This window comes from Crinia signifera, chromosome 8, assembly GCF_055691185.1.
Source record: "Crinia signifera chromosome 8, ASM5569118v1, whole genome shotgun sequence".
In the NCBI taxonomy this organism is placed as follows: Eukaryota; Metazoa; Chordata; class Amphibia; order Anura; family Myobatrachidae; genus Crinia; species Crinia signifera.
Window position 1 is genome coordinate 23159326 of NC_139224.1, and position 22137 is coordinate 23181462.

Here is a 22137-nt window from a genome sequence, read left to right on the forward strand (position 1 = left end):
TCACAAACAAGGTGGTAATATATATGAGTGTACATAGGTATATGGGTGCTTTTTTTTTGTTAAAAAAATCACAAAAATGTATATATTGATACACGTTAATGATCAATTATTCAAATGCATCTCATGTGCTTGCAGGCTCCAGTTCCTTTTAGTCAGTTCTCTTTTAATCTTTGGGTGCATCCTCTTTCTCCTCCACATATTTCTCTTATCCTCCTTTGCTCCTTAGGGGCAGATCTCAGCTCCTCCCTCCCTCCTTGGCCTGCCCCTTTTTACCCTCATTTGCTATGTGGAGGCAGGCCCTGGTTCCTCTTTCACTCAGTTCTCTTATCCTTCTCTGTTTCTTAGGAGCAGTCCACAGTTCCTCTTAGTTTTCTTACCCTCACCTTCTCCTCAAGGGGCAGGGCCCAGCTCCTCTTCCTCCCAGTTCTTGTATCCTCTTCTGTTTATTGGGGCAGGATCTAATTTCTTTTGTAACCTACTTTTCCTAACCTTCTACTCTCTACAAGAGCAGGCACCTCCTATCCCTCTTCTAAGCACCTGTAGGTAAGCATGATATACTGTATTGGGTAAATATAAATGAATAAACCAAAATATTATGACCACATTCCTAAAAGGTTGTTGCTACTCTGTATGCCACTAAAACGGTAATGACCTACCTAGGCATGTTCTCTATAAGACCTCAGAAGTTGTACTATAGTATTTGGAACAAGGATGCAAATTGAGAGGTGGAACCACAGTGAATAAGAGATATTGTTCTAGCATATAACACAGATTATCAATTGGATTGAGATCTGGTGAAGTTGGAGGCTGAGACAACACACCAAATGCTTCATTATGGTCTTTAAACCATTGTCAAACAATTTGCCCCTGAACAGAGAACTACACCTGGAGCGTGGTGGGAAATCCTCAAGAGACATAACAATACCCCCCAAAATGTTATTGTTCCAGCAGTTGCACTCATAGTCACCCAAAATATTTCCTATGGATCGTGGGTGTGACTTTTCGTGGCAATATAGTCACATCCCCAAATAGTCGGAGGTACAATGAGCATATGAACATCCATAATTAACGAGACTCGATGACGATGTTTCAGAGAAAACAACTCTTTTCTCATAGCATCAGTTTTTTTTCCTTAAATACTTGAGATCAAGCTAATCTTCATTTAAAAAAGCCTATCAGCTTTAACAAACAGGTATTTACAAAGGTTAACACAAATAGCAACTACAGATCAAACCAATTAGACCAATAGATAAGCACATATATGTCCACTACGGAAGAAATACCTAATACTAAAAATACCACCAAACATCGTAGAGAAAATTGTAAAGAAGAGAATAATCGGTACTTGCTTCCTAGCCTGATGCCCAGATTTTCTACGTACGCTAACGTAGTGAAATCGCATCGCATCACATGCGCTTTTTGCATGACATGCGATGCAATGCGATTTTCCATATTTTCACATGTATGATATGGCTGGTGTGAATGTGTTCCTAAAACACCCCCACTATCCACGCCACCCCGAAGCGTGGTGAGCGGCGGTGGAACGCGACCTCCGACCTTTTCATACCCCCACTATCCACGACGGCATGGAGTTGTTTCTATATAGTGTGGCGAGCCCAAAGCGTGGCGAGCGGACGCGCATTACTTCACATGTATGCCGCGTCCCCTCGCGGGGCTCGCCACGCTTCAGGCTCGGTGTCTCACTGCGCTTGCCACACTATATAAAATCAACTCCACGCTGACGTGGATAGTGGGGGTATGAAAAGGTTGGAGTAATCGTTATGCCGCCCCTCGCGGGGGTCGCCACTCTTCAGGGTGGCGTGGATACTGGGGGAGATGCAATGGCATAGTAAGCACCCATCACATCACATGGCATGGGTGCTTATGCAACGAAATATCGCATCGCATTTGGTGCCATGCGATCCTATGCGATATTTCATTGTATAAGCACTCCTGTGCACTTAATGTGGGCATCGCATCGCATGCATCATACAGCACTATACATGGTACGCGATGTGATTTTCCTACGCAGAATAGCCCACTAAACTATTTGTTTAGTGGGCGCCGTGCTAGGAAACAAGTACCGAATAATCAACATGGCAACAGTCATAGGGTGGAATCCAATAATGGACAAAGTTCTCTTGGCCGCAAATTAGTGTGGCAACTTCGATACTTTATGCTACCCTGCATTTGCTCTATTTTTTTTCCTCAAGCCCTATAGTGTACATAATTACATGAATTTGCGGGGAGGGCGGACCATGGGGGTTATAGTAGAGGGATTGTTGGTGCAAAGGCAACGGCCACCTTTCGCCCCTAATCTGTATCCAGTGAAGTTCCTGAGGCTGCCACTTTAGTTAGATACGCCAGCTTGCAGCTATACAGCTAAGTACACTACAATGTATACAAGAGAAAAAAAATATTCAGTAAATAATAAAGGACAATCAGCAGATATTGTGTATGTTGTGGTGTAGATAGTGGAAGGACTGCTCAGAGAATTGAGCAGTAAGTTTATGGCCAATCTGACTTGGCCCAGAACGAAGGGAATTAGTCCCAACCATTGTGCCAACAGGCCATCGTTCTGGTGTGTACCTGGCCTTAGGGGCACTGATCGGAAAAGCAAACTGCTTAGATGTAAGGTAAATTGGGATTTTGATCTCAATGCATTGTTATCTCAGGGGTTATACGAACTACTGTAATTTGAACCCGTTTTTTTTTTTAAACTTATTTTGTAATGTTATCTTTTTTGATTTTTGTTCTGACAATCTAGAATAAAGCCCCTACAGACTACAATGATCCCGCCGACGTAGATATTGGCATACACACTTGCCGATGTCGCACACAACGGAGTCGACGGTGGGGTAGGCGTGGAGATGACGGTCATGATGCAGCATGGCTGTCGTTGACGATGTACTCCCTCGTCTGAACAGGCTTGGACGAGGGAGGGGGGGTGTTAACGATGTGACCAATATCGTCTAGTGGGTATGAGCCTTACCACTCTTATACTAGTTTTCTGTATTTTTTTAATTTCTAGCATAATATTCTCTGCACAGTTTCAATAATATCCCTCATATTATATTTCCATGCTTCCCTTTTTTATGTGCTTTTCTTCAGCCGCACCATGCTGGATGTGCCCAACCTCATCTAATCTTGGAAGCTAAGCAGTGTTGGGTCTGGTTAGAACTTGGATGGGGGACCACATGGAAATATCAGGTGCTACAGTCCAAAAAAACGAATTCATACTATATTTTTACATCCCCTTTCAAGTTTCTCCCCACTTCTGTCTTTCTGTTGCCTAACTAGAATATTGCGCCCCGTCGTCAAAACAGTTTTTGCCCCCACAAATAAAGTATAATTTTTTTCCACCTACTTGCTCATTGCCAGGGGTTACATGCTTATTGCCAAGGGTTACATGCTCATTGCCAGGGGTTGTATGCTCATTGCCAGAGGGTTATATGCTCATTGCCGGGGTGTTATATGCTCATTGCCAGGGGGTAGGTGATTGACATTTCTGGGTAGCGCTGTGCGAGCTGTGCACCCCTGCCCGATGATAGAGGTCCAGTAGGACCTCGTTCTCTCTCTACATATACTATATATATATATATATATATATATATACCTAATTTCCCTTCTTACTTGCTAAATGTCAGCAGATGCCGTGCTATACTCTGCATGCACAGCGTATGTCTCATTTATCTTTGCCTATCTATCTAGATCATTCAGCATTAAGGACCTCTGGAACTGATTACGAGAAAATTAATATCCCCCTCAAAAGCCTTTTTTTAATTATTGTGAAAACGGCAAAACCCATTTCTTTTTGTGTGCAAAAAGGTGTGTAATTAAACTAGGAGTATAATACCTATCAACACGCAAAGCCGGCACTTATGAACTTTAACTGCTGAATAAAATCTCCTATTACATGACCATTAAGTATTATGAATAAAGCTAGTCATTGTAGTACTTGATTAATTTTTATACACTATATAAATATAGTTTAATCATTGTGTAACTGTTTTAAAACCAGTTCTCTAATATATCGGATAGGATGAGATGATCAGTGGTATAGAGATAGTGGTAATGGGGGGAAAAAAAAGACTTTTTTATTGACTTGAAAGAACTTGTAGACCTAGATGTTCTGCATTAACAAGTTTTTTGGTCATTTTGATGATCTCGTCAGTCCGGGTTTGCAGGAATTATCTCGAAGATTATGTGAGCTCCAAAGAGTACATCTCAACCATGACATATATTATTCTTATAGAGCTTGTTAAATGGAGAGTCTAGCTGTTACAGCTTACTGTATATACTCTATTCAGTTATACTGTTGCTTAAAGGTTTGGTTGCACCATAGGGGTTTACGGTTGCCCACAAATCTGCCTACTCTTGGCAAGTGGCTCAAATTATGACAACAAAAGCAAATATAATAATGGGAGCTGCTGCGCATGGCTTATTATACCAAGTTTGCTGTGTGTGGATCTGAGTCCTCAATCAGTGCACTAGACCAGAGAGCAGCTATGAGGAAGAAGACACAGGAGACTTACCATAGGGTGCTTAGAAAGTGTGGTACTGGTTCTATCATGTTTGTGTATGTATTTATTTATTATGGCATGTTAACCTTTTCTTGACTACTTATTTAAATTAGTTGAATGTTTGATACAGCCTACATTATAGACCGTCCATAGTGTTAAATACAGTATTAATCCTGTATTCCATACGGCAGGGCCGAAACTAGGTTTTACAGTGCCCGGTGCAGGCAATAATATGGTGCCCCCGGTTTACCCGGTGGCAACCCACACCCGGAAGCCTCCACCTTCCCTCCCGGAGGTTACCTCTGTGCTGCTGCCCTGCGTGTGTCCCCTGAAGCGGTTGTAGGTGTCAAGGGGGTGCAGCGATGGCTTTGGGAGCCACTGATCAATGGTGCAGGGAGGAGCCGCGGGCTGCTGTGCAGTGACACTCAGCTGTTGTGGTTCCTCTGCACCTGCTGTGGCCAGTATCCGAAAGGCAGTCCGCTATTAACAGTGGACATAGCGATAGCGCAAAGCCTGTCAATTACATGCCCCTACACTCCAGCTCCCATGGCACCTGACCCCCAAGTCCACCTCTAGCCCTGTAAACAGTATCTATAAATAAAATACTAATGTTTATATTACTGTCCAGGGTTGGTAATCTGCTGCTTCCCCAGACTGCTGCACTTGCTCCAGGTGGGAGATGGTGAACTACATTTGAACTCCCCACTCACACAAATCCTCTTTATACCCCGTGCCACATGCCCTCTTTTTCTTCAGTTCATAAATAACACATTTATACTGCCATACCCAGGATTCAAACCGATAACCTGTTGCATTCCAGTCAAACACCCTAGCCATTGAGCTATTTGATCCAGTATTAAAATGATGAGATTTCTAACTATATGAAGCTACTTGTACTGTGTGAAAAAAATATAAATCAGTATTGCAATTGAGCAGATCTGTGTAGTATGCAGCCACACACAACATAGATCTGCTCAGATACAATGCTGATCATAAATGTATGCCACATATGATGGGTTTTAATCCCTGGTAGGTAAGCATCTTGAAATATAATAAAGAACAGTGTGACTGAATATCAAAGCACTCTCAAGTTAAGTTCTTGAATGTTGTATGGGATTAGAGATGGAATGGGTAGAGGAAGGAGACAGTGTGCAATTGGACTCTTCGCACCACCCCAGTTATGTCTGTGGTCACTAATGTGAACTGCAAAATGTAGTGCTTTCCACTTTCTGACTTTTTCCAAAAGGACTCCACTGTAGTTGCAGCTGACACAGGTCTTTCTCTTGCATTCCCTCTTCTAAACTGGTCACACAAAAACTGGAGAAAAAAAAAGAGGTGCATTTCTGCCCAACAAACTTCTACGATCTAGGTCTATGGGTTATATTCCACTAGCTTTATGTTCCAGACACATGGGGCCAGATGTAAATATGCCACAGTTGGCCAGTAATGTGGGTTCCTGCCATGTAAATGATTGCTGCTTTAAAAAAAGTTCAGGTTCCCAGCAATATAAGCTTCAATGGGGATTGTATCCTGTATAACTTATTTGCTAAACAACCAGACCAAAAATACATGGGTATTGGTTGGTGAGGTTGTGGGGAGTCACAACTGCTCATTTAACCCCTTACCGACGCAGCATGTTTTTGCCTTCCTGACAGAGCCCTTTTTTTCAAATCTGACATGTATCACTTAAGTGGGGATAACTTTTTTTTGCTTTTACTTATCCCAGTGATTTTGAGATTGTTTTCTCGTGACACATTGTACTTCAAGTTAGTGGTAAATTTTGGTCGATACAGTCTGTGTTTTTTTGTGAAAAATACCAAAATGTCGTAAAAAAATTGAAAATTTTGCAATTTTCAAAATGTTAAATTTTCTGCTTGTGAGACAAATAATCATACCACTCAAAATAGTTAATAACTAACAAAGACCATATGTCTACTTTATGTTGCCATCATTATTTCAACCTCCTTTTAATTTTTTTGGACACTAGGAGGCTTAAAATATGAATAGCAAATTCTAAAATTTTCAAGAAAATGTCAAACACTGATTTTTTTTAGGGACCAGTTCAGTTCTGATGTGACTTTGAGGGACTTGTATGTGACACCCCCATAATGATGCCATTTCAAAAACTGCACCCCTCACAGTATTCAAAACAGCATTTTGGAAGTTTGTTAACCCTTTAGGTGTTTCACAGGAATTAAAACAAAGTGTAGGTGAAATTTCAAAATTTCATTTTTTTTGCAGATTTTCAATTTTAATACATTTTTCTAAGGAACACAGTAGATTTTACTAGAGAAATGTGACTAAAAATTGATTCCCCCAATTCTTTTGTTTTCATAAATATCCTATATGTGGCCCTAGTGTGCACGTTGACCAAACCACAGGCTTCATAATAAAAAGGAGCACCTACTTGATTTTGGAGCCACCTTTTTATGAGATTATTTTTTAGGCACCATGTAGGTTTCTAGGCACCATAAGATGCTAAAAGTTAGGAACCCCCCCACAAGTGACCCCATTTTGCAAACTACACCCCTCAGGGAATTCATCTAGGGGTATAGTGTACATTTCAAACCCCCAGGGTTTTCACCAATTGTGGTACAACTGGGCTGTGAAAATGAAAAATTACATTTTTTTACACAAAAATGCAGTTCTGGCTCAAAATTTTTCATTTTCACAAGGAATGAAGGAGACAAAGCACCCCAAAATCTGTGCCCCAATTTCTCCCGAGTACGGCAATGCCTCATATGTGACCAAAAAATACCATTTGGGTGCATGGCAGGACTCAGAAGGGAAGGAGTGATTTTTGGATTTTGCAGCACAGATTCTGGTGGAATGAATGGTGGGTGCTGTGTCGCATTAGCAAGACCCCCGAAGCACCAATACAGTGGAACCCCCCACAAGTGACCCCATTTTGCAAACTACACCCCTCAGGGAATTCATCTAGGGGTATAGTGTACATTTCAAACCCCCAGGGGTTTCACCAATTGTGGTACAACTGGGCTGTGAAAATGAAAAATTACATTTTTTTACACAAAAATGCAGTTCTGGCTCAAAATTTTTCATTTTCACAAGGAATGAAGGAGACAAAGCACCCCAAAATCTGTGCCCCAATTTCTCCAGAGTACGGCAATGCCTCATATGTGACCAAAAACTACCATTTGGGTGCATGGCAGGACTCAGAAGGGAAGGAGTGATATTTGGATTTTGCAGCACACATTCTGGTGGAATGAATGGTGGGTGCTATGTTGCATTAGCAAGACCCCCGAAGCACCAATACAGTGGAACCCCCCCACAAGTGACCCCATTTTGCAAACTACACCCCTCAGGGAATTCATCTAGGGGTATAGTGTACATTTCAAACCCCCAGGGGTTTCACCAATTGTGGTACAACTGGGCTGTGAAAATGAAAAATTACATTTTTTACACAAAAATGCAGTTCTGGCTCAAAATTTTTCATTTTCACAAGGAATGAAGGAGACAAAGCACCCCAAAATCTGTGCCCTAATTTCTCCCGAGTACGGCAATGCCTCATATGTGACCAAAAAATACCATTTGGGTGCATGGCAGGACTCAGAAGGGAAGGAGTGATTTTTGGATTTTGCAGCACAGATTCTGGTGGAATGAATGGTGGGTGCTATGTCGCATTAGCAAGACCCCCGAAGCACCAATACAGTGGAACCCCCCCACAAGTGACCCCATTTTGCAAACTACACCCCTCAGGGAATTCATCTAGGGGTATAGTGTACATTTCAAACCCCCAGGGGTTTCACCAATTGTGGTACAACTGGGCTGTGAAAATGAAAAATTACATTTTTTTACACAAAAATGCAGTTCTGGCTCAAAATTTTTCATTTTCACAAGGAATGAAGGAGACAAAGCACCCCAAAATCTGTGCCCCAATTTCTCCCGAGTACGGCAATGCCTCATATGTGACCAAAAAATACCATTTGGGTGCATGGCAGGACTCAGAAGGGAAGGAGTGATTTTTGGATTTTGCAGCACACATTCTGGTGGAATGAATGGTGGGTGCTATGTTGCATTAGCAAGACCCCCGAAGCACCAATACAGTGGAACCCCCCCACAAGTGACCCCATTTTGCAAACTACACCCCTCAGGGAATTCATCTAGGGGATATAGTGTACATTTCAAACCCCCAGGGGTTTCACCAATTGTGGTACAACTGGGCTGTGAAAATGAAAAATTACATTTTTTTACACAAAAATGCAGTTCTGGCTCAAAATTTTTCATTTTCACAAGGAATGAAGGAGACAAAGCACCCCAAAATCTGTGCCCCAATTTCTCCTGAGTACGGCAATGCCTCATATGTGACCAAAAATGGCAGGACTCAGAAGGGAAGGAGTGATATTTGGATTTTGCAGCACACATTCTGGTGGAATGAATGGTGGGTGCTATGTTGCATTAGCAAGACCCCCGAAGCACCAATACAGTGGAACCCCCCCACAAGTGACCCCATTTTGCAAACTACACCCCTCAGGGAATTCATCTAGGGGTATAGTGTAGATTTCAAACTCCCAGGGGTATCACCAATTGTGGTACAACTGGGCTGTGAAAATGAAAAATTACATTTTTTTTACACAAAAATGCAGTTCTGGCTCAAAATTTTTCATTTTCACAAGGAATGAAGGAGACAAAGCACCCCAAAATCTGTGCCCTATTTTCTCCTGAGTACGGCAATGCCTCATATGTGACCAAAAATGGCAGGACTCAGAAGGGAAGGAGCAGTGCTTAAAGTGGTCCAAGGGAGGTGGTGGAACTCAACCCTCTACACCCACCCTTTCGGGCCACACCCATAGCACCTCCCACCTGGAATAAGCCACGCCCCTAATGCCACCCTTACATGGTAGCAAGGGTATTCAGTGGTGGGTGGGGGGCAGGTATTCAGCAGGGGGCATCATAAAAACATAAAGGCCCACACAGTTACCTAGTACGCCTCACAAATCAAGCCCAAACAATGACAGGATACTGAAATCATTATATACTATCTATCTGTAATGCCAATTACAAATTATGCCGCACATTGTGATGCCAATTACACATTACACCCCACACCGTAATGCCCATTCCACATTACTACAAACACCATGATGCCCATTATGCCGCACAACATGATGCCCATTACACATATGACCCCACAGTGCCAGATACATATGTCCCCACGGTGGCAGGCAGGCCCCCACAGTGCCAGTCATACCCCCACAGTGCCAGATATGCCTCCACAGTGCCAGATATGCCCCCATAGTGCCAGAAACATACATGCCCCCAGAGTACCAGACACATTTATGCCCCCAGAGTGCCAGACACATTTATGCCCCCACAGTGCCAGAAACAGATCTGCACCCACAGTGCCAGATATGCCACCACAGTGTCAGATATGCCACCACAGTGTCAGATATGCCACCACAGTGGCAGATATGCCACCACAGTGCCAGATATGCCACCACAATGCCAGATACATACATGCCCCCAGAGTGCCAGGCACATTTATGCCCCCACAGTGCGGGTAGCGGGTACAGGGCTGCTGCCTCCACAGTAAAATCTGCCACCACAATGAGCCAGTCTGTGCACTGGCTTTAATGGCTGTGGATTCCTATTGGTAGCATTTTTGCTAATCACACACAGGAAAGGCAGCCCACAGGGAGGTAACATGGGGGGGGGGGATTCAGATTTGATGGTACGGGGCCCGAATTGGGTCCAATGGTGGAGGAGGTCTGAGCATGCACATGCACGTATTTCTACATGTGCAGACCCCAGGGAACTCGCTGAGGGGGCAGGTCAGAGCAGGGAGAAGCAGACTGAGTGCGCACTGCGCAGTAAAATGGAAAATGGCGCCGAGGCCAGAGAAAAGGCCCGCCAACGCCAGCCCCCCCTACCTAACTCAATCCCTCCGCGTCCCCCACCCAGCCACCTCCCCACAGAAGCACAGACTTACTTGTTGGGGGTAATATAGTTGAACTTGTCGTCCAACTTGTCTGATGTGAGAATGGGCTCCTGGCGGGGGCTACTGCAATTAGCTTCCGCCGTCCAGCGAAGGCAGCGTGTGGTAAGCGCAGCGCTGGACTCGAGGCTGCACAGCGTCCACTCCGCTCTAGCTTGCTGCCGTGACAGCCTGCGCATAAGCGCAGGTCCCTCCTCTGTCCCCCCTTGGTGGCCAATCCCAACAGCAGGAGGGGGAGGCAGTCAGGTCAGTCCCTGCCCGGCGCTGTGTACCGCTCGGCGCTCATAGTCACAGCCGCCTGTCACTCAATAGAGTCTCTATTGTGACAGGCGGCTGTGACTGTGAGCGCCAAGCGGGGCACATAGACACAGAGTCACGGCAGCCGCAGCAGTAGCACCCACATCGGCGTGTCCCCGACTACCCGCGCATTGAGAGATCCATATGGATTCTCGGCAGGGCGGCAGCAGCAGCAGGCTGGGTGGGCGAAGGAGGCGGAACTGAGTTCCGGCTTCAATTTGAACTGCCGGAACTCAGTTCCGGTGCGTTCCGGCCCACTTTAACCCCTGGGAAGGAGTGATATTTGGATTTTGCAGCACACATTCTGGTGGAATGAATGGTGGGTGCTATGTTGCATTAGCAAGACCCCCGAAGCACCAATACAGTGGAACCCCCCCACAAGTGACCCCATTTTGCAAACTACACCCCTCAGGGAATTCATCTAGGGGTATAGTGTACATTTCAAACCCCCAGGGGTTTCACCAATTGTGGTACAACTGGGCTGTGAAAATGAAAAATTGCATTTTTTTACACAAAAATGCAGTTCTGGCTCAAAATTTTTCATTTTCACAAGGAATGAAGGAGACAAAGCACCCCAAAATCTGTGCCCCAATTTCTCCCGAGTACGGCAATGCCTCATATGTGACCAAAAAATACCATTTGGGTGCATGGCAGGACTCAGAAGGGAAGGAGTGATATTTGGATTTTGCAGCACAGATTCTGGTGGAATGAATGGTGGGTGCTATGTCGCATTAGCAAGACCCCCGAAGCACGGTGAAATGATGAACCTAATAATCCATAGATGTGTGGTATATTTTAAAGCACTCCTTCATACATAGGCCGGGTTTGTCGGGGCAAGTTTCACAGTGGAAAATAGTTTGCTTTTGTATTCCCCTTTTATAGCAAACTTTGCACCTTTTTTGTGTCCTGCCCTTTTTTCCAGTGGAGGGGATTTCGTTTTGGAAAATGCTGCCCTGATACAATACGGGGGCCAGTACTAGAAGTACTGGGGCCAGTACTAGAAGTACTGGAGCCCTCTGCCTGCTGGTTCCCAAATATTAGGCCCTTTATGACTTCCTCTTGAAAGTGCATAAATGTCCCCGTCTGGCTGGTAGAACGGAATAGTACGTAAGCGTTATACAGTGCCATCTGGATGATATACACGGCCAGCTTCTTATACCATATTTTTGTTTTCCGCAGGGCACTGTACGGCTTCAGTACCTGATCTGAAAGATCCACTCCGCCCATGTACTTATTGTAATCAAGGATACAAATAGGTTTTGAGGTGTGGGTACTGGTACCTCGTACAGGGACAAAGGTGGTACTGTCTCCGTGAATTGTTGTCAGTATAAGGACATCCCTCTTGTCCTTATATTTGACCAACAACATATTTTCGGTGCATATTCCCCTGCTTTCACCCTTTCTCAGTAATTGGGCAACGTGCGTTTTTGGGAGGCCTCTTTGGTTCTTGCGCACAGTACCGCAAGCTGCTGTACCTCTTGAACCAAGGGCCTTAAACAGGGGGATGCTGGTGTAAAAGTTATCCACATAGAGGTGATAACCCTTATCCAGGAAGGGGTGCACTAAATCCCAGACAATCTTTCCACTAACACCTACGAGGGAGGGGTGGGCATTTTGGCGGTTCAATTCTTGTGTCCTTCCCTTCATAAACCCTAAACCTGTGGGTGTACCATGAGGTACTTTCGCACAGCTTATACATTTTTATGCCATACCTTGCCCTCTTATTGGGAAGGTACTGGCGGAATTTAACCCTTCCTTTAAAATGTATAAGTGACTCGTCTACACAAATGAATTTTTGGGGGATGTACATCTCAGCAAATTTGGCGCTGAAATGATCAATGACCGGCCTGACTTTGAATAGCCGGTCAAAGGTGGGATCATCTCTGGGTGGGCACTGTGCATTATCGTTGTAATGCAAAAATTTAAGGATTGTCTCAAAACGAGTCCGGGTCATGGCCATACGATGAAGTGGGGTGCTGTACAGAACATCTGTACTCCAATATTGCCTAATTTCTGGCTTTTTAACTATGCCCATATGTAACGCCAGACCCCAAAACGTCATCATCTCTACTGCATCTACAGGGGTCCACCTAGCAAATGATGACGTGGGGTTTTGGGCAATAAACTGCTGGGCATATAAATTACTTTGGTCCACCATTAAATTTATAAAATCATCAGAGAAAAAGACTTTGAAAAAGTCAATTTCTTTGAGGCCTGTACTATCAAATTGGATTCCTGGGTTGGCCAAAAACTCAGGAACCTGGGGCTCAAAATTGTCTGGTGGTGGGGTCCATACGAGATCAATCATTGGGGGGGGGTCTCAGCTGCTCTACGGGGGCGTCTTTGAGGGGGTCCCTCATCCTCATCACTAGAGGAGGAAGAGGAGCTTAAGACAAATGCCAATTCATCGCTTACTTCACTGGCTGTGTCAGTGTCAGAGGCAAGAAGGGCATATGCCTCCTCCGCTGAAAACAGTCTTTGCGATGATTGGGACATTTTTATTATTTTTAAGTGTAGTGTATAGTGTAGGGGGGGTACAAACTTTATTTCAACACGGGGGGTATGTAGTGTGTATGTAGTGCTTTAACACGTGTAAGTTTAAAAGAAAAAAAAAAATTGAGCACAGATGTTGGTCAGTAACGTCCATCACTGATCAGCGCTCAGCGGGCACAGGACACCCGCAAAAGCACCGTGGGTGTAAAAACAATAAAAAAAAAAACCCACAGCACTCTCCAAAAAAAAACAATTAAAAAAAAACTGCAGAAAAAAAAATTATATCAACCCTGTGCCAAAAATGCTGTTCAGTGATGTACGTCACTGATCAGCACTCAGCGGCCACAGGACACCCACAAAAGCACCGTGGGTGTAAAAACAATAAAAAAAAAAAAACCACAGCACTCTCCAAAAAAAAAAACAATTTAAAAAAACTGCTGAAAAAAAATTATATCAACCCTGTGCCAAAAATGCTGTTCAGTGATGTACGTCACTGATCAGCGCTCAGCGGCCACAGGACACCCACAAAAGCACCGTGGGTGTAAAAACAATTTAAAAAAAAAAAACCACAGCACTCTCCAAAAAAAAAACAATTTAAAAAAAACTGCTGAAAAAAAATTATATTAACCCTGTGCCAAAAATGCTGTTCAGTGATGTACGTCACTGATCAGCGCTCAGCGGGCACAGGACACCCACAAAAGCACCGTGGGTGTAAAAACAATAAAAAAAAAAAACCCACAGCACTCTCCAAAAAAAAACAATAAAAAAAAACTGCAGAAAAAAAAATTATATCAACCCTGTGCCAAAAATGCTGTTCAGTGATGTACGTCACTGATCAGCACTCAGCGGCCACAGGACACCCACAAAAGCACTGTGGGTGTAAAAACAATAAAAAATAAAAAACCACAGCACTCTCCAAAAAAAAAAAAACAATTTAAAAAAACTGCTGAAAAAAAATTATATCAACCCTGTGCCAAAAATGCTGTTCAGTGATGTACGTCACTGATCAGCGCTTAGCGGCCACAGGACACCCACAAAAGCACCGTGGGTGTAAAAACAATTTAAAAAAAACAACCCACAGCACTCTCCAAAAAAAAAACAATTTAAAAAAAACTGCTGAAAAAAAATTATATCAACCCTGTGCCAAAAATGCTGTTCAGTGATGTACGTCACTGATCAGCGCTCTGCGGCCACAGGACACCCACAAAAGCACCGTGGGTGTAAAAACAATTTAAAAAAAAAAACACAGCACTCTCCAAAAAAAATAAATAAAAAAAAACTGCTGATGACTCAAAGGCAACAGAAATTTGATAAAAAAAAAAAAAAATTAGATCAACCCTGTGCCAAAAATGCTGATCAGTGATGTACGTCACTGATCAGCGCTCAGCAGCCACAGGACACCCACAAAAGCACCGTGGGTGTAAAAACAATTTAACCCCACAGCACTCTCCAAAAAAAAATAACTGCTAATCAGTGATGCAACACTGTGATGCAGCAATGTGAGGGGCAGCAGGCACACAACTGTGGGTGCAACCTGACAGGGTATATTTAAACCCTGCACCCCAAAAAAGGTGCTGATCACTTAGTTTATAGTGATCAGCACAAAAGGGGGGCAGCAGGGGGGAGCAGATACAAAATTATAGCACAAAATAATAGCACACAATTTAAATCTCTGCCACAATGACGCTTCTGCAGCAGCAGCAGCAGCAACACAAGGAAGTCACAAGGAAGTCACACCAGGAGCTGGCAGCACGGATGCCACCAACGATCAGGTCAGTATAGGGCACAGATGGGCACGGAGACCGCTCTGCACGCTGTTCCTGACCGGAATGGCGGCTGCAGGGCTGTCTCCGTTACCTCATTTGAGGTGTAATGGCTGTGATTGGTCCGTCGGTCTGACGGACCAATCACAGCCTTTTGGGGGCAGGTGGAGTGAGGTGGGGTGACACCAGTGTCACCCTTACACCCGGTGGTGATTGGTGCTGTACTTAACAGCACCAATCACCACCGATCCCTGTGTCACCGGCGAACGTTATTCGCCGGTACACAGAAAACGCTGTAATTGGCTGTTCACATTGAACAGCCAATCACAGCGATCGCCGAACGGGGGGGGTATCGCTGCCCCCCCTGGGCAATGAGGGAAGATGTCTGCTGTCAGGGACAGCAGACATCGTCCCTCTGTCACCGCGTCTGTAGACGCGGTGGCACTTTGAAGTCATGACGTACATGTACGTCATGTGTCGGAAAGTACATCCCGGCCATGACGTACATGTACGTCAAATGTCGGGAAGGGGATAAGATTACCCATAAAATCAACAAGAACAAGTGTCATCACTAAAAGAGAACCAGTGGAATCAATAAAAGAGAAACAGATACATCCTTATAGGGAACCAGGGACATCACTTAAAGAGAACCAGGGATGTCATTGAAAGAGAACCTGGGACGTCACTGAAAGAGACCCAGTGATGTTACTGAAAGAGAACCAGTGGCATCACTGAAAGAGAACCAGTGGCATCACTGAAAGAGAACCAGTGGCATCACTGAAAGAGAACCAGTGGCATCACTGAAAGAGAACCAGTGGCATCACTGAAAGAGAACCAGTGGCATCAATGAAAAAGCACCAGTGGCATCAATGAAAAAGCACCAGTGACATCACCAAAAAAGAACCAGTGGCATCACTACAGAAGAACCAGTGAATTCCCTAAAAGAGAACCAGTGACATCATCGAAAAAGAACCAGTAACATCACCAAAAAAAGAACCATTGGCGTCACTACAGAAGAACCAGTGAATTCACGAAAAGAGAACCAGTGACATCACTGAAAGAGAACCAGGGGCATCACTGAAAGGGAACCTGAGGCATCACTGAAAGAAAACCAGAGGCATCACTGAAAGAAAAGCAGAGGCATCACTGCAAGAGATCCAGGGACATCACTGAAAAAGAACCAGTGGCATCACCGAAAGAGAACCAGAGGCATCACTGACATAAAACCATAGGCATTACTGAAAGAGAACTAGTGGCATCACTGAAAGAAAAAGAGTGACATAACTGAAAGCGAGCCAGTGACATCACTGAAAACGAGCCAGTGACATCACTTAAAGAGTACCAATGTTATTGCTGAGAGATAAACCATCGGCTGTATTTGTCATTCCCCTCTTAACTAAAGCACAATGTTTTTCCTAGCACTGCAATGTCACCAAGGAGGGTATGTACAATTACCTGTGCAGTTAAAATTTACAGTGAATATTATAGTCATTTTTGCAGCTGTAGCAAAACTTTTAACAATTAACCCTCCACTGTGCAATTTTCTCTATTGGGTTTTTGATATTTTTTTCTCTTCCGTAATACAAAAGCGAATGTACTCATTTTCCAACATTGTATAAGGTACACAGCCCACTGTCTGCATGAAAAGAATACGCTTTACTTCCAGAGCTTTTAGCAGGCTATACAGAAGCTCAGGAGCTGTGCATGTGTTAAAGACGTGACGAATTCAATTGCTCAAAAAGAGGGAACAATGAGTTATTTTAAAGTTTGGTTGGACATTTTTATGGAATTAATGCCTTCTGTGGCAGTCAATCAAATGCTGTTCTGCATTGTTCTGCATTCAATCAAGTTTAGAACAAGGTTTACAATGTGATACAATAAAATTACACTTTCTATAGCATTTTTTTTTAAATAAATGTATTCAGAGAGCTTGTTTGTCAAGATCAAAGCTACATGACAATAGATTGCTCTGAGGGGAGAGATGGTTGCTGCACAATTAATCATGGCATATACAAAGCCCCGCAATGCAATTTACAGGGAACCGGGTGCAGATATTTCACCTTTTATGTCATTGGGAAGACATAATATTTTCTGATATAATATACACATATAAATATATATATATATATATATATATATATATATATATAGGTTCGGTGTTCGGCCTGGCACTCTCCCAGTTGCATAAGTGCCCCAGTGCCTTCTGGAAAATGTAGATGCCAGTCGAGAGAACAACAAACAGCGGCACTCAGAGGACTTGTATGTAGTAAAGCAATTCTGGCATTTATTTAAAAATGCATTTGTCCCACATTTTGAGGCCCGTTTTCACCATATCCTTGAAAAGGGGGCGCCTGGGTCTCAAAAATAAATGCCAGAATTGCTTTACTACATACAAGTCCTCTGACTGCCGCTGTTTGTTGTTCTCTCGACTGGTATATATATATATATATATATATATATATTATTTATTTTTTCCCCAATAGTGGTGAGGCGCCAATTAATAAGTGTACAGTCCTTATAAAAACATTCAATTCATCCAATATGAATAAAATGACAGAGAAATGTTCTCCAAGCGATTGTTTTTATTTTGTTCTTTGATTTGGTACGTGGTCATAAGACGAAAATATGATAGATGTCCCAACGCATTTCGTCTTATAAAGACTTCATCAGGGGAACAACAGTACAATCTTATGGATGATATTGGGTTTCCTATTATAGTATATACGTCCTATTCGGTCCACTGTGTGAATCCGGTGATTTTATTAGTTCTCCTTATTGGATAATTGATTCTCTTTCAACGAGAATTAAAGATAAAAAGATGGTGCCATAAATATTTGTTCTGAAAGGCTTATCTGGCCAAACCTTTTGAAAATATAAGTGAAACCGCCCAGGAAGGATTGTTTGGACACTTTCTCTCTCCTAGTATTAGTAGTCCGCTCTAGAGGACTTCTGTCTCCCACAGTTTCAGCCAGCAGAATGAGAAGCCTCACTCGAGTATAAGCCGAGGGGGGCCTTTTCAGCATAAAAAATTTTCTGAAAAAGTAGGCTTATACTCGAGTTGGAGCTTGGAGCTTGCTTTTTCACAATTTTTCCATTTTTTTCATTTTTTTGTTTTTTTTTGACCATCCTCTTTATCCTCCTTCGTAACATTTGAAATATTGGCCACTGCTGGCCCATAGGTGGATGTGTGACACTAAATAGAGCTATATAATATTTAGGGATCTATATGGTTTACTAAATTACTAGTTTACCCTTGATAGTGGAGAGTGTCTTAGTTAGAGTAATATTGATGTGACCATAATAGTATACCTTACTCTTTTTAGATATGTCTATGTTTATATGTCTGTATTGTTTGTAATTATGTATGTTGTTTTATTGGTATATTGACTGTAAGCCATGAACAATCCACCTATGGGGATACGTTTTTTCTAAAACAGATTTTTTAAGGACATGCCATTGGCTATGATTATACTCTTCCGGATTTGCGTTCCAGTGGGTTGGAACGCACGTTGACGCCAGGACAGCCCATCTCTTGAATGAGGCTGACTCATGTGCTGACAGTGCATAGAGGGACGCACACTACGTGGAACGTGATGACGCACATGCGTGATTCGCGTCACTAGATGAATCCAGTGAGATGCGCCGCCTATGATACATGCGCAATGAGAAGCTGAATGCTGAGGCGCCATATTGGAAAAGGGCGCAGCATAGTGTGTAACTCATTGGTCTATGAGAGGAGTATGACGGTCCACTATTGAGGGGATCGATGACGCTATTGGTGTAATGCGTGATAGTGTCATTGATGACAGGTTGATTGCCACCGCCCACCCGGAAGTTAGTGGTCACTTCGTTATCAGATTATTATGCGCTGGGTATGTTATTTAATACTTTTATACTGTTTTTTTCACAGCGATACACTTGTGATTTAGACCCTTTATCTATAGTACTGGTGTTATGTCCTGTGTGATTGGAGTTAACCCGTTATGTGCTGATGTAAGGTACATGGAATTGGGTATTCCTTGTTTATGCAGGTGGATTGAATTGGCTTAATTACTGCCCTATATAGGTGTGTTGTTTGTGGCTTGTAGATCAGTTGCCTTCTATGTGGGACACAGGACGCCATGATTAAGGGCCTGTAACAGGTCCGAAACGTCGGCTTACTACAAATGAACTTGATGGAATAAAAAAGCACTTGAAATATTGCTGCTTGGTGAGTGCCCTGATTTCAAATTATGTGGATTTGGACCATGTTGGAGTAACATGTGCCTGATGGGAGCACCGCCTATGTTGATCTTTTGACCGTGAGTGCACTGGAAACAATATTGTATATATATATATATATATATATATATATATATATATATATATATATATATATATATATATATATATATATATAGCAACAAGTCCGTTTTTTTAGGCCAGAGAGGGCACTCACCACCACAGCAGGTAAAATTGCTTTTTAATCAAAGATGTACACAGGCATGGTCAGCGTTTCAACCCCGGAGGGCCGTTTTCAAGACAGCTACAGGTTTTCAATGTGTCACCACAGCAAGCCAGACATAAACTGAGACTACCACAGAGGCCATTTATACCTTAGCCAATTAGGGATCATTGCCCATTATCAACATTAATTATCAGGTGTGCAGGACCTCCCATAGAACACCTACATACTAGCAATTAGTCAAATCCAAATACCATACCCTATCTAGCCCAAAGACAAACAAGACAAACATACAGGTACATATACAATACAGGAATCTATTAAGTGCAGTATCTGCACTGCGCGCTCACCGGATCGTCAGTGCTCACCTACATTCCTCCAGTGTATGAGGCCGTCAGCACACGTCAAAGTCACCCGTACCCAGAAGTGTGCGGCTCATCTGCGTTCCACATCACTGCGCCTCTAAGGATTGGTCAGCCGGCGTCAGCTGTTCATTATTATGTGCGGCAGCAGCGATTGTTTTCTTTAAATATCATCCAAGCCTGAAAAGTTTGTGATCAATCTGCGCCCAGTATATCTAGTGATCCACTCAAGTAAGGAGGATAATTTTAAGTGAATAAAGCACGCTACAAGTGCCTGGGTATGCCAGTCACGACCAGCATCCCCAGACCCGGAAGTCATGCGGGTCACATGCGTTCCACCACTCTCATAGGCAGGAGGTGGATGGGTATAGAACAACCCTTCTCAAGGGCGATATCTAATCCTACCACATTATGTGAAATCACTAATGACAGACAAAAAGTAAAAACAAACAACATCAAACATATAATACATATTCTGCTTATCTGGACTGTGATTCATAACCAGCAGTATGTCTCATATCATCCATTCAACATAAATTGCGGCACAAGGGTGGTATGGAATACTACAGGGGGTCCATCATTATCAAAATCTAGTAGTAATATATAATATCTAAATATATCAATATTAATGTTGCCAGGTATAGATGAATACTCTATAGTAGTGTACAAAAAGCAAATTTGGACTGTTAAATACAGTCTGCAATAAAATCTGGGCCATCTCACACCACGACAACCATATAAAATGGTACCATTGGTAGAGAGATGGTCCAGAACACATCTCCAGATTAGATAATAACTGTAAAAAGATATTCAGGGGATTATTTTCATTTAACCCATTTGGGTCAATCGTATTAAGATCAAAGATCCAACGCAACTCTTTCTTTTTAAGGATCAGTTCCCTGTTGCCCCCACGTGTCCCAATCACCGCCCCTAAACTCCCTGTTAGCACCTCCAAACAGTCACTTCCCATCAATCACTGCTCCATGAAATTCCTTAATGCAATCGGGATCGCCACGGCACCTTGGCACATGTGCATTGGGAACGCAGCACGCGCGGTCTGCCGAGAATCGATCTGTTGCGTGATAATCGGCATTGCGTACAAACCTAAATAAGGTCCTATGTACACATATGCGTTAAAAATGTAGCATGTAATACTTTCATTTTGCTAATTCAATTAAATTATTAAAATAATTGAAGAAAAAAGTTCATTACAGTCATTGGAAGAAAAACATCTCTCTCCCTTATTAGCAAATAACACTTTAGTAATTAAGAAATATACATTCATGCTGAATGGCAAAGGAGACGGAGCTTCTGCCTGGTAAATTAATTAAATGGAGCAGGATGTTCTTGCCAAATGTGTATCTACTGTTTTTTGTTTAGGAGAGAAATATAATTTCGGGAACTTGAGATTTGCAACATATAGGAAAAAAAATAGTGTTCAACACATTATCTTGGCAGATGTTGTTTTGATTTAATTATGAAGAAAGCAAGTTCTAAAAGAATTCTTCTCACTTCGCTCAGAACAACTACTTTACTTTGCATCTTGAAAGATCTGTTGACAAATAACGTCAGGACTTGGTATACCCAGAGTGGAATCATGATTCTTGTAGTACAGTGAAGGTTAGCTATTGAATTTTCATGTTGGTTCATCGGTGTCCTGTAGGTAGCTGGAGCCTGAATGAGGAACGTGGGACTGATTCAGGGAAGATGCAACGGTGATGTGGTACGCAGTGTAGGGATGTTTTTGCCACTGCGCATGTGGTTAAACCGTACGGCTCATGAGCCGCAATGGTTTTATTTACAGAGTGATTGACAGTTTTGTCTTGTCCATTTCAGGGGCGGATCAAAGCTTGTGTCTATGATCCTGTTCGTAGTTGCAATCTTGATGCTGGTGGCCATGCTGCATAATCAGAAGACTACCCAGAAGTAGAGATGTGCAGGTTCTGATTTACTCTGATTTCAAAGCAGGACCTTATTGGCTATCCCAAATCACATGACAGTTGTTGACAGTTGAAAGGCCAATAAGATCCTGCTTTGAAATCAGAGTAAATCAGAGCCTGTACATCTCTACCCAGAAGGACGATGTTTGACTGATGTGCATCCAATGTTTGCATCTTTGTATATCTCCTGTGGTCCCTCGTAGTCTCTCCACATGCTTCTGTACAGTGAACGGCTCTCTGACTGGTGGATAGCACCGGAAAACCACCAATCAGCATGCTGAAAGCCATGCACTCTCTTGCTTCAAGCTTGGAGGAAGGTAGAGATTGATGCCTGGCTGCCATATGAGTTTGGTTGACAATAT

At 43.0% G+C, this 22137-nt stretch overlaps 1 protein-coding gene across 1 annotated transcript in view; it reads left to right on the forward strand.

The window, feature by feature from the left end:
* Window positions 1–21765, forward strand: part of LOC146027211 (uncharacterized) — a 35095-nt gene extending 13330 nt beyond the window's left edge. Inside the window, exons 3-4 of the mRNA XM_083158167.1 lie at window positions 346–543; window positions 21672–21765. Of these exons, the coding sequence (XP_083014293.1) occupies window positions 346–543; window positions 21672–21765 (292 nt within the window). The remainder of the gene's footprint in view (window positions 1–345; window positions 544–21671) is intronic.
* Window positions 21766–22137: the final 372 nt, after the last annotated feature.